Here is a 15765-nt window from a genome sequence, read left to right on the forward strand (position 1 = left end):
GCCTGGGATTTGTTTTAACTAAGTCTGATAAGATAACAACTGGCTTTGAAAGAGGAGTATATTATTTACTGTTCCCAAGAGAAGGGTGTTTGCTATACCATGCAGAGCCACATGGGGAAAAGCCAGGATCCTGTAGGTACAGAAATTGCAAAAGATAAAGCATGGTCCAGAGCCTTTATTATTGTGGTTTCTGCGAGAAAGAATGAAAAAAAAAAAAAGAAAGAATGGGTAATGAGTGTAAAACTAAACAAAAACAAACTAAAGATTGAGCAAATTGAAAATAGAAGAATTTGAGTAAGATTTGGAAATTCTGGAATATAAAAAATGGTCTTCAGTTGTCTGGAACATTGCCCCAAGGTGATTTAGGACAGGGGAGAAGTAGACTTAGTGTGTAAGGGTTAGATAAAGGAGTTTGGTCTCGAGGATCTTGGAACTGGATTGGTTGGCTTGCATAAGAAAGGTGTATTTACAGGGGACTCTTTTCTTTTCCAGAAATTACCTTATTGAGATGGAGAGATAGTACAGTTGGTAGGGCTACGTGGGTTCCACCATGGGCATTTCTATGGTCCCCTAACAAACACCAGGAGTAACACTGATCATCACCAGAAGTTCCTGTCCCCTCTCCAAAAAGAATTACGTAACTCTATAAGACCAAGATGTTAAAACATCATCATTTAAAAAAAGTATTAATGGACTGGAGTGATAGCATGGTGGTAGGGACGTTTGCCTTGCACGCTGTTGACCAGGGACAGAGCCAGGTTTGATCCTCAGCATCACATAGGTCCCTTGTTCCTGCCAGGAGCTACTTCTGAGCTCAGAGCCAGGAGTAACCCCTGAGCACAGCTGGGTGTGCCTCCCTCCCCCCCCCCCCAAAAAAGAAATTCAATTATGAACAACTTTGTAACCACAATATTTAAATAAAAGAGAAAAATAAATGATAAAATAGAGGTAACTCTGGTATAGTATAACTCTAGCACATGTCACACCTGCTATGGAAACTTATAGTGAATGTAATTAAAACATTTAAAATAAAAAAAATAATTCATATGTTGTTGTTCAAATGATGAATTTTTCCTTTCTGCTCTGACTGCTAAGAAAATGAATAATGCTCTGTTGATTTTTTTACTACCAAATCTGTAGTAATGCTCTTTGAATTTAAGTCTCCCAAAGTGTTTAAATAGATTTGCTTCTTCAAGATGCCCAACGTTGGCATTTTTCTTCTTCACACGCACTTGGTTGGCACCGGGAAGAAGGAATCCAAAGTTTTTCTAGGTAACGGTCTCAAGCAGAACATGTTCTCCACAGTTTTGGCTACACGTTCCTGCCCCAAGAAGTGGAAGGCCTGGCAAGGCCCAGAAGCCAACCTAGGGATTAAAATAAAGCTGGTCCCGGGGGGAACCGAGAGGAGAGGAGGCCCTGGGCAGGGGCTGGAGGGAAGGGGGGGGAAAGGAGGGAGTGGGGGAAAAAAAAAAAAAAAAAAAAACCCGCGAGAAACCCACGTGACCCAGGGTCTCGCGGAGCCGACCCCGCCCCTTCTCCCGCCGCCGGGGGCGCATGCGCATTCCGCGTCAGTGATGGAGGAGAGAAGATGGCGGAAGCGGAGTGAGTGCCTGACTCGCTGGGACTGCTGTCGTAACGGGGTGAGGGTGGGGTGGGGGCGCGCGGAGGGGCCGCGACCCGGCCGCGCGAGGGCCGCTCCCGGGGCTGCTGCTGGGCGGGAGGGCGGGCGGGCGGTGCCACCGGCTCCAGGGCGAGAGGCTCGCCCGCGTCGCCCCTCGCCGAGGAGGCCGCTCGGCCCGGCCCGCGCCCGGGGTGGGGGCGGAGCGCCGCGCGTGGAAGTCGGCGGCTCCCCTCCCCCTCCCCTCCCCCTCCAATTCCCCCTCCCCTCCCCACCCACCCCCGCCCCTCCCCTCCGGCCCCCGCCCACGCTGTCATCCCTGCCCGGGGCCCCGGGCACCGTTTTCCTGGCCGGGGAGGCGGAGCTGGGCGCTGGGCATTGCCATTGCCATTGCCGGGCCTGCCCCGCTCCGATCCCCTACCAGCCCTGCAGCGCCGACAATTGGGGTGCCTGTCCCCCGAGGAGGCGTGAGGAGGGTCCCAGCGCAGGCCTTGCAAGGAAGGGCCATTTGCACCCCACTGGGAGGCAGACACCCTGCCTGGCTTCTGCAGAGGTGGTGCTGGGCTTCATCCGCTGGCTCAGCCGCTGTAGTTCGCTGGTGCCTTGCCTAGGCCTCCCTCGGGGGGCACCAGCTCCACCGGGGTTGTGTATCTTATCTTGCAGGAGCTGTCAGCCTGCAGACAAGACAGCCAGGTTCCTTCTCCAAATTGTGTCTTTGTGCCAGGTGTGCAAGCTCAGGGTACTGGTGTGCAAACCCCCTCTCCCAGAGGTGTCCAGGCACAGGGAATAATTGTGTGTGTGTGTGTGTGTGTGTGTGTGTGTGTGTGTGTGTGTATCCTCTTGCACTCTTCCACCTCAGTGGGTTTGACCCAGGGATGTGTGTGTGTGTCGGTGGGTTTGACTCAAGGTGTGTGTGTGTGTCCCCTTGCACCCTTCCACCTCCTTGGGTTTGTGTGTGTGTGTGTGTATCCCCTTGCACCCTGTGTGTGTGTGTGTGTGTGTGTGTGTCCGTGTCCCCTTGCACCCTTTCACGTCCGTGGGTTTGACCCAGCCATCTGAAGTTTCTCATTCTTTTTTTTTTTGGGTCACTGAAGGAATTGAATTGGGTGATTAGAGATGAACACCCTAATTTAAAAGCCACAGTTTGTACTGGCTTTTGTTTTTTGCAAGTTAGTGGTTCAGAAGTGTCTTGACAGTCAGCCAAGAGGGTCAACGTCTCCTGTATGGACCCTCTCCTCAGTCCGTAGGAGCCAGCCAGACTAGGAAGTGATTTGATAACGGGAAAGCAGCTCGAAGAACTATTGTTTAAGAAATAAAAACAAATCAGACAAGCATAAGGTTGCATAGGTGTGAGTCACTTACTATTGGGCAAAGTTGGCAATTGAAGGGTCAACTTTATTCCCCCAGTTTTCCCTTCACTTTTCTTCATTCTGTTTCTTGTTCTTTTCACATCTGGGACCTGGAAGAGCCTATTTGCATGAAGTGATAGAACAAAGAAAATGTGTACATTAAATGACACCATATGGGAATAGGGTATGCATATATGATCAGGACCAAATTATTTTTTTTGTGTGTGTGTGTTTGAAGTAGAAATAGTGTTCCTGTTATATTGTCAGTGCTGCTAATGTAGGTGTGTCAGATTTTCTTTATCCAAAGAAAAGGGCAAGAAAGATAAAACCAGTATAATTTTCAAGTGTGTTTTTCATCATGGTGCACTTCTGAATCCTCCTCTTCCCCCTCGCTCCTCTTTTCCCTCTCTCCTTCTCCTCCCCTTTTCTCTCCCCCCACCCCCACAATACTGAAAACTTTAGAATTGTATTTAAAAACCAGGGCCTGAGCGATAGCACCATGGGTAGGGCTTTACATTGCTACCAACCTGGATTCGATCCCCGAACCTGGCAGGTTTTCTGAGTGCAGAATCAGGGGTAACCCTCGAGCACCGCTGAGTATGGCCCAAAATCTAAAAAAAAAAAATCACAGTTAAGTGAAAAATGTACACAATGAAAGTGATATATTATTCTTGTTCAGAATATGGAGCTGGCTGAAAGTATTGAGGGTATTGCTCAGTGGTAGAGAACTTGTGTAGGCCCTGGGTTTGTTTCAGTTTAGTTTTATTTTGGTTTTTAGTTTAATTTTATTTTGGTTTTCAGACCATGCTCATTGGTGCTCAAGGTCTCCTGGTTCTATATCCGGGAAGTGATTAGGGGAACATGCAATGCTGGTGGGGTCTGGAGCTTGGTCCTCTGTTTGTGAAACATGCTTTTAGCCAGAGACCTTGAGTTTGATGATGGAACTATACTGTGTGTACGGGGAAGATTTTTGTTTGTTTTTGGATCACTTCTGGCGGTGTTCAGGGATTACTTCTAACTGCTCACTCTGGTCATTCCTGGTTGTGCATTGGAATGCTGGGGACCTAATCTGGGTTGGTCATGTGCCAGGCAAACTTGTTGCCTGCTGTGCTCCCTAGGAAAAAAAAAATTTTTTTTGTCACACCTTGTGACATTTAGGGTTACTCTTGGCTCTGTGCCAGAAATTACTCTTGGTAGACTCGGGGGTGCAGGGGATTGAACCTGGGTCTGCTTTGGGCTGGCCGAGTGCAAGGCAAAAGCCCTACTGCTGTGCTATCTCTCAGGCCCCTGAAAAAAGTTTTTTAAGCAAGTGAAAATTGTTATCTGTTTATTCTTTTTTTCTCTCTCAGATAATTGACTTTTATATGTCAGTTATTAGATGTAATTAAGGATAATGTTGGAGAGTAGGAAAAAAGCCAGTAGTGTTAACTTTTTTGTTGTTTTTTGGTCCACTCCCAGTGATGCTCAGGGATTATGGGTTATGGGCTATGGGCTCAGAAATCGCTCCTGGCTTGGGGGCCCATATGGGACGCCTGGGGATCGAACAATGGTCCGTTCTAAGCTAGCACATGCAAGGCAGATGCCTTACTGCTTGCTCCACCACTCTGGCCCCAGTGTTAATTTTATTTTTATAAATCGTTTTTTTTTTTTTTTTTTAGGCCACACCCTGTGACGCTCAGGGGTTACTCCTGGCTATGCGCTCAGAAGTTGCTCCTGGCTTCTTGGGGGACCATATGGGACGCCGGGGGATCGAACCGCGGTCCGTCCTAGGCTAGCGCAGGCAAGGCAGGCACCTTACCTCCAGCGCCACCGCCCGGCCCCTGTTTTTTTTTTTTTTTTTTAATTTAAGCTAGTTTCCAGGGTAACTTATTTATTTGATGTTAGATCAACATTTGGCAGTACTCTTCTCAGGGTTGCTCAAAGGATGCTGGAAACTTTTGAAATATCTCCAACCCCAATTTATTTTGAAAAGCCAATATATACAGTAACCAAGAAGCAAGTTAATGTAAGTTTCTGGCTATGCGCTCAGAAATCGTTCCTGGCTTGGGGTACCATATGGGATGTGAGGGGATGGAACCACAGTAAGTCCTAGGTTAACATGTGCAAAGTGGTGGCTTGTGCCACCACTCCGGCCCTTTATTTTTGTTATTTATTTATTTAGGTTTTTTTTTTTTTTCATTTTTGGATCGTACGTGGTAGTGCTTGGGGTTATTCCTGGCTCTGTGGCTAAAATTACTCCTGAGGGCTGGAGAGATAGAACAGCATTAGGGCATTTGCCTTGCATGCTGCCAACCAGGATAGACCCGAGTTTGCCCATATGATCCCCCGAGCCTGTTACAAGTGATTTCTGAGTGCAGAGCCAGGAGTAACCCCTGAGCACTGCCGGGTATAACCCCAAAAGCCAGAAACCAAAAAACCAAAAAACAAAAAAACAAACAAACAAAAAAAACAACCTCCTGACAGGCTTGGGGACATTCTAGGATGCCAGGGATTGAACCCAGTCAACTGCACACAAGGCAAACGCCCTACCCACTGTGCTATAGTTCCAGCCCCTGTTTTAATTTTTTTATGTCGTACTAGAAATTCCTGAGATATATCTTTAAATACTGTGATATTGGTTGCATTTTAATTTTTTCCTTGGTAATTTAGAGTTTCATTTCTCTTGTGGTTTTAAAACCCTTAACTTTGGGGGCCAGAGAGATAGCATGGAGGTAGAGTGCATTTTTTTTTTTTTTTTTTTTTGGTTTTTGGGCCACACCCTGTGACGCTCAGGGGTTACTCCTGGCTATGCGCTCAGAAGTTGCTCCTGGCTTCTTGGGGGACCATATGGGGCGCCGGGGGATCGAACCGCGGTCCGTCCTAGGCTAGCGCAGGCAAGGCAGGCATCTTACCTCCAGCGCCACCGCCCGGCCCCTGGTAGAGTGCATTTGCCTTGCATGCAGAAGGACTGTGTTTTGAATCCCAGCATCCCATATGGTCCCTCGAGCCTGCCAGGAGTTACCCCTGAGCTCTGCTGGATGTGACCTAAAACCCAAAACAAACCCTTAACTTTTTCCAATAATGAAAATACACACTTTTAAGTCAGTTTGATCTGAGTTAATTGAATTGAAATTTAGTAGGTTTTGAATATTAACTTTAGTAGCTATGTGTTAGTGTTATCCTTCGTGCTTTCAGTGATTGTAATCTCTCTATAGATCTATATATTGTGAGGAATTTCTTAGAAATTTAGGCTGTTGCTGTTCATATTTTGGGTGGGGGGGGGCACACCTGGTGGCGCTCAGGGGCTACTTCTGGCTCTGTGCTCAGAAATTGCTCCTGGCTGGGATGCTGGGAATCGAACCATTGTCAGTCCTGGGTTGGCCGCTGACGAGACAAACGCCATACCATTGTGCTATCTCCGGTCCCTGATTATTTTTTTTCTTTAATAATTTCTTTATTTAAGCACGTGGTCACAGAAATGTTTGTAGTTATATTTCAGCCATCAAATGTACACCAGTATTCACCAGTGTAACTTTCTCTCCACCAATGTCTCCCATTTCTCTGCTGCCCTGGCCCCCTGCCTGTCCTTGGGTCCTGCATTCTGCTTCTCTTCTCACTGTCATTGTCATTGTCAGTGCGATTAGTGCTCTAACTGCACTCACTGTTCTTTGTGGTAAGCTTCGTATCATGGGCTGGTCCTTCTGGCCCTCATCTCTTGTCTTTGGATATTATTACCATACTGTCTTTTATTTTTATTATATCCCACAAATGAGTGAGAATATTCTATGTCTATCCCTCTCCCTCAGACTTATTTTACTCAGCATAATAGTTTTCATGGATAGGCAAATTTCATGACTTCATTTTTCCTAACCACTGCGTAGTATTCCATTGTGTAGATGCACCACAGTTTCTTTAGCCACTCATTTGTTGTTGGGCACTTGGAATGTTCCTATATTTTGGCTATTGTAAATAGTGATGCAATGAATATAGGAGTGCAGAAGGCATTTTTTTGTATTGTGTTTTTGTGTTCCCAGGGTATATCCCAAGGAGTGGTATTGTTGGATCACCTAGCAGTTCAATTTACAGTTTTTTTTTTTTAGGAATATCCTCATTGTTTTTTCAGAAAGGCTGAACAAGATGGCATTTCTGCCAGCAGTGAATGTTGCTGATTATTTCTTTGGAATAATGTAACTATTCTTTAAAGTCCTTAAGTCCAGATGACAATGCATTTGTTATTACAAACCCTTTGTATTATCTCCCAGGTTTAAGGACCATGGTACAGCTATGGATAGTGACCCAAACCCTGGAACATCTTCCGTGTCAACAACAACCAGTAGTACTACCACCACAACTATTACTACTTCCTCCTCTCGAATGCAGCAACCTCAGATCTCTGTCTATAGTGGCTCAGACCGACATGCTGTACAGGTATTTCAGTTATAATGGTGGGTAGACTAAGATTTAGAATGTTACTATTTTTTGTTCAAGTTAAGTGCATGTCTTATTGCATCAGTAGTTCCATTGAGTTACAATTATGAACACAGAATTGGTGTTGGAAAGAATCAACAAAGTTATTTGCTAATCTTTTTTTTTTTTTTTTTTGGTTTTTGGGTCAGACCTAGCAGCGCTCAGGGGTCACTCCTGGCTCCATGCTCAGAAATCGCTCCTCGCAGGCTCAGGGGACCATATAGGATGCTGGGATTTGAACCACAGTCCTTCTGCATGCAAGGCAAATGCTCTACCTCCATGCAATCTCTCTGGCTCATGCTAATCTTTTTTTTTTTTTTTTTACTTTTTTTTTCTTTTGCTGATCTTTTTTTTTTTTTAAACCAGTTTATTTTATTAATTAATTGATTGGTTTTTGGGCCATACCAGCGGTGCTCATGGGTTACTCCTGGCTCCCCTGGTTGAACCTGAAAGAGAGCATGGAGGTAGGGCGTTGGCCTTGCATGCAGAAGGACAGTGTTTCGAATCCCAGCATCCCATATGGTCCCCTGAGCCTGCCAGGAGCGATTTCTGAGCATAAAGCCAGGAATAACCCCTGAGCGCAGCCAAGTGTGACCCAAAAACCAAAAAGAAATAGCTCCTGGCAAGCTTGGGGGACCAGATGGGATGCCAGGAATTGAACCGGGTTTGCAAGGCAAATGCCTTACCACTGTGCATTTCTCCGGCCCCATTTTATTTGCTAATCTTGAAACTTTGATGGCTTGCTAATCTTGATATATTTATTAGCATGAAGCTTAAAAAATTGTGTGTCAGGAAAATTATTTATGAAAATACTTTAGGTGCTATTGCAGTGTCGGTGACACTCTATTCATCTGAAATGACTGGATTTTTCTGGTTTGTTTTATTTAAATATTTATTTACTTATTTTGACCATACCCTGCAGCACTCAGGGGTTACTCCTGGCTCTGTGCTCAGAAATTACTCCTGGCAGGTTCGAGGGACTCTATGAGATGCTAACCCAGATGCTAACCAGGATCAAACCTGGGTCTGTCCTTGGTTTACTGTGTGCAAGGCTAATGCCCTATCGCTATAATATATATCCACCCTGTTTGTTTTTGGGCCACACTCAGCATGTTTAGGGATCACTTTTGGTTCTGTACTCAGGAATCACAACTGACAGTGCTTGGCAGACTAGATGAGATGCTGGGGATCCAGCAGATGGGATAAACCTAGGTTGGCCATATGCTCCCTATTGCGCAAGCTTCCTACCCTCTGTACTATCGTTCTAGCCTCTAGATTATTTTAAATACTTGGTTCAGAATAGAGACTCAGACTTTATAGAATTTTTAAGATTTTTGTTTCTTGGGACACACCTGCAGATGCCCAGGGTTTATTTCTGGCTCTCACTCAGGAATCACTACCGGTGGTGCTCAAGTGTCATACAGGATGATGGAACTCAAATCCAGGTTGGCTGTATGCAAGCCAAGTGCCCTACTCACAGTACTATCTTCTTAGATCAAAGTGTGTAGAATTTTATTTATTTATTTTTATTTGTTTTTTTTTGGGGGTGTTGAGCCACACCCAGTGACACTCAGGGGTTACTCCTGTTTACGGGCTCAGAAATCACTCTTGATTTGGGGGACCATATGAGATGCTGGGGGATCGAACCATGGTCCATCTTAGGTGAGCGCATGCAAGGTAGATGCCATACTGCTTGTGCCACCACTCTGGCCCCAAAGTTTGTAGAATTTTAAAGTGGTTCATTTTAAAACCAGGTGGGTCTTCAAACCCTAAAACAGGAGTATCCATTGTAAAACTTGCTGGGTGACTATTTAACTAAAGAAGTTTGGGTAATGTCAAAACTGAGAGTGCTTGTGGATGCTTCTAGCTTGCTTGCTAGGGCATCTGTCATCAATGCTCAGGGGACCATACAGTTCTGGGTTTGAGCCGGCTTTCCTGTATCCAAAGCGTTGTGCTAGGCTTTTGAGTGATCTCCCCTGCCTCAAGGTTTAGACTTTTTCCTTAGTTGAGAAAATAAAAAACACAGTTAACCTTTATAATAATAGAGGCTGATGCAATATGGTATTGCATAAAAGGGCATGGATTGGAATCTGATGTGCTATTGTTTGAATTTTATTTTTTTATCATTATTGGCAATGTAGCCTTGATTGAGAAGCATAACTTCCTTGAATCTTAGGGAGTTTAAAGAGAATGAAAGACCTACTTCAGGGGCCAGAGCGATAGCACAGTGGTAGGGTGTTTGCTTTGCATGAGGCTGACCCAGGACGAACCCGGGTTTGGTCCCCAGTACCCCATATAGTCCCCCGAGTTTGCCAGGAGTGATTTCTTTTTTTTTGATTTTGGGTTCACACCCAGTGATGCTCAGGGGTTACTCCTGGCTCTGTGCTCAGAAATTGCTCCTGGCTTGGGGGACCATATGGGACGCTGGGGGATTGAACCACGGTCCGTCCTAGGCTAGTGTTTTTTTGAGGGGGCCACAATCGTGACACTCAGGTGTTACTCCTGGCTATGCCCTCAGAAATCGCTCCTGGCTTGGAGGACCATATGGGATGCTGGGGATTGAATCCAGGTCTGTCCTGGGTCAGCCACGTTGGCACAAAATTTGTGCCAAAAAACCCAAACTTGGCTTATATTGGGTCATACAGGTTATTTGATTCCTTGCAGGGTCACCAAATCAAACACATAGTTTCCAGTCGTCTCTGCTGTCTGCTGGGGGTGGGGGTGATGCTTCAGCTCAGTCTGCAATTTGCTGCTGAGCTGAAGAGGTAGGCATCTGAACTGAACTGTATTCCACTGAATTATTTTTATTTTTATTCAAACCACCGTCCTTCTGCATGCAAGGCAAACACCCTACCTCCGTGCTATCTCTCCGGCCCCCCACTGAACTATTTAACCCACAATATTCTGTACTTTGTATGAGACTAATAACGATATCTGCGAATTCTGATGTTGACAATGTCTATGCTGATACCTCACGTCAGATACACAGCTCTGTTTGGACATACAGATGATGATGGGGAGGAATCTAGTTTTGGAGGGTTTTGTTTTTTCTTTAGTTTTGAAGGATTTTAACCTTTGTGATTTAGCTTGATTACCTGTTAAGCTATAGTTTTCTGCACTTTATTTAAACTTTTAAAGTTATTGTTGCTAGTTTAGTTTTTCTTTAGCAATAAATATTGAAAAACATTTAACCTACTGATTCCTCAATTATTGTAATTGTTTCGGATATATATTTTTCTTTTTGAAATTTTCCAGTGGCTGCTGCATTTTCCACCTTGCCTTATACTCAAGTCACTAAGTTTTCTCAGTTTTTAGGGTAAAATTTGGTGTGGGGGGGTCGGCTTATACTCGAGTATATAGGTAGTTGTTTAATACCCTTCTGTCTTTTTTCAGTTGTGAGATTTTTCTTCATTCTTCTAATTCTTTAGAGCAGTATTTCTCAGCTAGGGTGCGACCCCCATCCTCCCGTCAAAGACAGTTCAAGGGGGCCACATTAAAGAATGTAAAGAAAGCACGAGTGCCATGAGACTAGGGATCCAGCAGGTAAGACTGAACGAAAACAATAGGGGAAGGAAACGAGAAGGAGATCACAATCAGAAAAGCTTTAGAAGCGCTGCTTTAGAGAGACAGAAGAGGGACAGTGTGATGTAGGTTTTTTCTCCTTATAGGGTCTTAGGAGTATACAGTGAGTGAAATGAAAAACAGTGCAAGGGGCCGGAGAGATAGCATGGAGGTAAGGCATTTGCCTTGCAACCAGAAGGTCAGTGGTTTGAATCCCAGCATCCCATATGGTCCCCTGAGCCTGCCAGGAGCGATTGCTGAGCATAGAGCCAGGAGTAACCTCTGAGCACTGCCAGGTGTGACCAAAAAACCAAAAAAAAAAAAAAAAAAAAAAAAAAAAAGGAAGAAAAACAGTGCAAGGACTGGAGTGATAGCTCAGCAGGCTAGATCACATGCTTTGCTTTTAGGAAGCCTGGGATTTATCCTCGGTGCCACAGTGATCACTGCTGAGAGTGACTCATTAGTCGTGAGCAAGGAGCACTGTCATGTGTGCTCAGACACTAACGAGAAGCATACAGGGGAGGGAGGGAGGAATGAAGGAAAGAGAAAAGAGGACCCTTGAGGGCAGGAGGGGGACTATGTTAACAATAGAAAAAATTTTTTTGCTGACAAAAATGTGCCACAGGAATTATCCATTTGTTATTTGTTTTTAGAATTATCTTATGGAATTAGAAAAACATACAGATTTACCTGACCAAAAAAAGACATTGTAATTCTGAATCACTTAGTGCTGATCTGTAATTCTCAGCAATTAGAGGTCGAAATGATGAATTGATTTTGTGACAGAGGTGCAGCAAGATTGCAATCTAGAATTAGAGAGATGAGCTCTGAACTCATGAAAGTAAGAAATAGCAAACATGCTTTCATGAAATTTGCATATGGACATTCATGGATATTTGGGTTTAGGATGTTCTAATTAAGAACATCCCTTAAGAACCCTCAAACTGGGCCCGGAGAGATAGCACAGCGGTGTTTGCCTGGCAAGCAGCCGATCCAGGACCAAAGGTGGTTGGTTCGAATCCCGGTGTCCCATATGGTCCCCCGTGCCTGCCAGGAGCTACTTCTGAGCAGACAGCCAGGAGTAACCCCTGAGCACCGCCGGGTGTGGCCCAAAAACCAAAAAAAAAAAGAACCCTCAAACTGCACTGCATATAGCAAACCCAGATCAACATATATTCTCCAAAGCATCACTCGAGCTCATTCCTAAGCACAAAGCCAGCACCCCATATGGTCCCCCCAATCTCCAACAGGAAAGAAACCTGAACAGAGAGCCAGTAGTAAGCCTTGAGTTTAGCTGGGTGTGACCCAAAAACAAAAGCAATAAATCTAAAAAAATTAGTCATAATCCTACAGTCTGAGGGTTCTTTTTTTTTTTTTTGGTTTTTGGGCCACACCTGTTTGATGCTCAGGGGTTACTCCTGGCTATGTGCTCAGAAATCGCCCCTGGCTTGGGGGGACCATATGGGACGCCGGGGGATCGAACCGCGGTCCGTTCCTTGGCTAGCGCTTGTAAGGCAGACACCTTACCTCTAGCGCCACCTTCCCGGCCCCTGTTTGTTTGTTTGTTTGTTTTGTTTTTTGGGTCACACCCGGCAGCGCTCAGGGGTTACTCCTGGCTTCACGCTCAGAAATTGCTCCTGGCAGGCATGGGGGGCAATATGGGATGTCAAGATTCGAACCCATGCCCCTCTGCATGAAAGGCAAACGCCTTACTTCCATGCTATCTCTCCGGCCGGGGAATTTTTTTTTGTTAGTGTATCTGTGCTAGTTATAGATAGCTATATTTAAATTGAAATTCAGTGTAATTTACTATTATAATTTTTTTTTTTTTTTTTTTTATTTTTGGGTCACACCCGGCAGCGCTCAGGGGTTACTCCTGGCTTTGCACTCAGAAATTGTTCCTGGTAGGCTCGGGGGACCATATGGGATGTTGGGATTCGAAACATTGTCCTTCCTGGATCAACTACATGCAAGGCAAATGCCCTACTGCTGTCTATCTTTCTGCCTCTTATTTATTGATTGATTGATTGATTTTTGGGCCACACTCAGCAGTGCTCATGGTTTACTCCTGGCTCTGAGCTCAGAAATTGCTCTTGGCATACTTGGGGGACCATACGGGATGCCGGGATTCAAACCGGGGACTGTCCTGTATTGGCCGCATGCAAGGCAAAAGCCTTACCGCTGTGCTATTTCTCCTGATCTCTACTAAGGGGTTTTTTTTTTTTATTGTTTGTTTGTTTTGGTCTTGTTTTGTTTTGATTTTGGGCCACAACCAGCGATGCTTGGGTTTACTCCTGGCATGCTAAGGAGACTGAATGGTATGGTATGCCAGGGATTAAACCTGGGCCCACCACATGCAAGCCAGCACACTGGTCACTGTACTGTTGCTCTGGCCTAGAATTTTATTACATTTTTTTGTTTGTTTTGTTTTTGAGTCCCAGTCAACTGTGCTCAGGGTCTGCTCTTGGCTCTCTGCTTAATTCTTTTTTTGTGTGTGTGTTTTGGGCCACACCTGGTGGTGCTCAGGGGTTACTCTTGGTTCTTTGATTAGGTATAACACCTGGCAGGCTCAGGGGACCATATGGGATGCCAGGGATCAAATCCAGGTCGGTCCTGGGTTGGCCCTGTGCAAGACAAATGTCCTATCCACTGTGCTATCACTCTGGCCTCATCTTTGCTTAATTCTTCTACTATCTTTTCACATCTGAGGTTATTTCTTGTGGTGCTCAGGGGACCAAATATGGTTTTGCATATCAAACTGCATGGTAAGTAGCATGTAAAGAAAGCTATCTTTTTTTTTTTTTTTTTTTTTTTTGGTTTTTGGGCCACACCCTGCGGTGCTCGGGTTACTCCTGGCTGCCTGCTCAGAAATAGCTCCTGGAAGGCATGGGGGGACCATATGGGACACCGGGATTCAAACCAACCACCTTAGGTCCTGGATCGGCTGCTTGCAAGGCAAACACCGCTGTGCTATCTCTCTGGGCCCCAAACTTTCAAATCTTTATCTTAATACAGTAGAACAGCATCTTATTTTACTTTTTTCAGTTTGGCATAGTAATCAGATATCGAGGATCTGCTCTTGTTTTGTGTGTATGGGGTCTGGATGTGGGGTTTGGGCCTCACAAAGCAGTGGAGCAGCTATTTCTGGCTTTATGATCAGAAGTGACCCCAGTGTTGCTCATGGAATCATATGTTGTGCAGGGAATTGAAACCGGGGTCATCCACATACAAAGCAAGTTCCTTAACTCTGATACTACCACTCTGGCCCTATTTTCTACAGTTTAATGAATCCCAATGAGATATAACTAGGAAAGAACTATGTGAAGAAGTTTGAGGGAATGGAATATTAAAAGTACTGTAATTTTGGGGCCGGGTGGTGGCGCTGAAGGTAAGGTGCCTGCCTTGCCTGCGCTAGCCTAGGGCGGACCGCGGTTTGATCCCCCGGCGTCCCATATGGTCCCCCAAGAAGCCAGGAACAACTTCTGAGCGCATAGCCAGGAGTAACCCCTGAGCGTCACAGGGTGTGGCCCAAAAACCAAAAAAAAAAAAAAAAAGTACTGTAATTTTAAGTCAGAGAGATAGTACAGCGGGTAAAGGCCTCTTCCCTAGCAGATGGCTGATCTGGATTTGATCTCTGGCACTGCATATGACTGCTCAAGCCTACCAGGATTGATCCCTGAATCCAGAGCCAGGAGGAAACCCTGAGCACCCCTGGGCACTCCCACAAACAAAGCAAAACAAAAAAATTAGTGAAATTTTAGATCACCATTTGAACAAAGTTTATTTTGTGGTTAAGACTAAGGTTGCCGGGGCTGGAGAGATAGCATGGAGGTAAGGCATTTGCCTTTCATGCAGAAGGTCATTGGTTCGAATCCCGGTATCCCATATGGTCCCCAAGCCTGCCAGGAGTGATTTCTGAGCTTAGAGCCAGGAGTAAATCCTGAGCACTGCCGGGTGTGACCCCAAAAAAAAACAAAAAAAAAAAAACCAAAAACAAAAAAAAAAGACTAAGGTTGCCTTCATAACTTGACATGGGTTCAATTGGCTTTACCACAGGTGATTCAACAGGCCTTGCATCGGCCCCCCAGCTCAGCTGCTCAGTACCTTCAGCAGATGTACGCGGCCCAGCAACAACATCTGATGCTGCATACGGCTGCTCTTCAGCAGCAGCATCTGAGCAGCTCGCAGCTGCAGAGCCTTGCAGCTGTTCAGGTGAGACATCAGTCCATTCTGAATTCTGCCTGCAGATAAATACAATAAATAAATAAATAAAAATAAATAAAAAATAAATAAAAACTAAGTTGTGTCTGAGTTAACAGATTTCTGTGCTTATTTTTTTCTTTAGGAATAATAGACTGTTAAGTACAAGTTAATGAAAAAGATGCCTGTTTTCTATTATACTCTGTTGCTAGTTTGAAAAAATTTAACATTACTGTGTTACTATTTTTTTTTCCTTTTGGGTACCAGAGATAAAGCCTTAGGGCTTCACACATACAAGACAAGCATTCCACCACTGAGTTACATTTATATTCCACTGCTTAAAAAAAAAAAAAAAAAGACTATCTTGCAGAAATATTGTGCTAGTAGCATGGTTTCATATATAAGGTTATAAGTACTATAGTAAATACTTAAAGTTATATGAATTTCATTTATATTTTAACAAGAAAACATTTCTATAATGTAATTTGCATTCATTGGAAAGTAATCAAAAATATAAAATTTAAGAAGTAAATTAGAGGGGCCGGAGAAATAGCATGGAGGTAAAGCGTTTACCTTTCATGCAGAAGGTCA

At 44.7% G+C, this 15765-nt stretch overlaps 1 protein-coding gene across 1 annotated transcript in view; it reads left to right on the forward strand.

The window, feature by feature from the left end:
* The first annotated feature begins 1575 nt into the window (after positions 1 to 1575).
* The window catches only part of PHC3 (polyhomeotic homolog 3), a 96188-nt gene continuing 81998 nt past the window's right edge, over positions 1576 to 15765 (forward strand). Inside the window, exons 1-3 of the mRNA XM_049774441.1 lie at positions 1576 to 1602; positions 7209 to 7374; positions 15031 to 15186. Coding sequence (XP_049630398.1) covers positions 1589 to 1602; positions 7209 to 7374; positions 15031 to 15186 — 336 coding nt within the window. The 5' untranslated portion in view covers positions 1576 to 1588. The remainder of the gene's footprint in view (positions 1603 to 7208; positions 7375 to 15030; positions 15187 to 15765) is intronic.

Source organism: Suncus etruscus, chromosome 6 (genome assembly GCF_024139225.1).
Source record: "Suncus etruscus isolate mSunEtr1 chromosome 6, mSunEtr1.pri.cur, whole genome shotgun sequence".
Lineage (NCBI taxonomy): Eukaryota > Metazoa > Chordata > Mammalia > Eulipotyphla > Soricidae > Suncus > Suncus etruscus.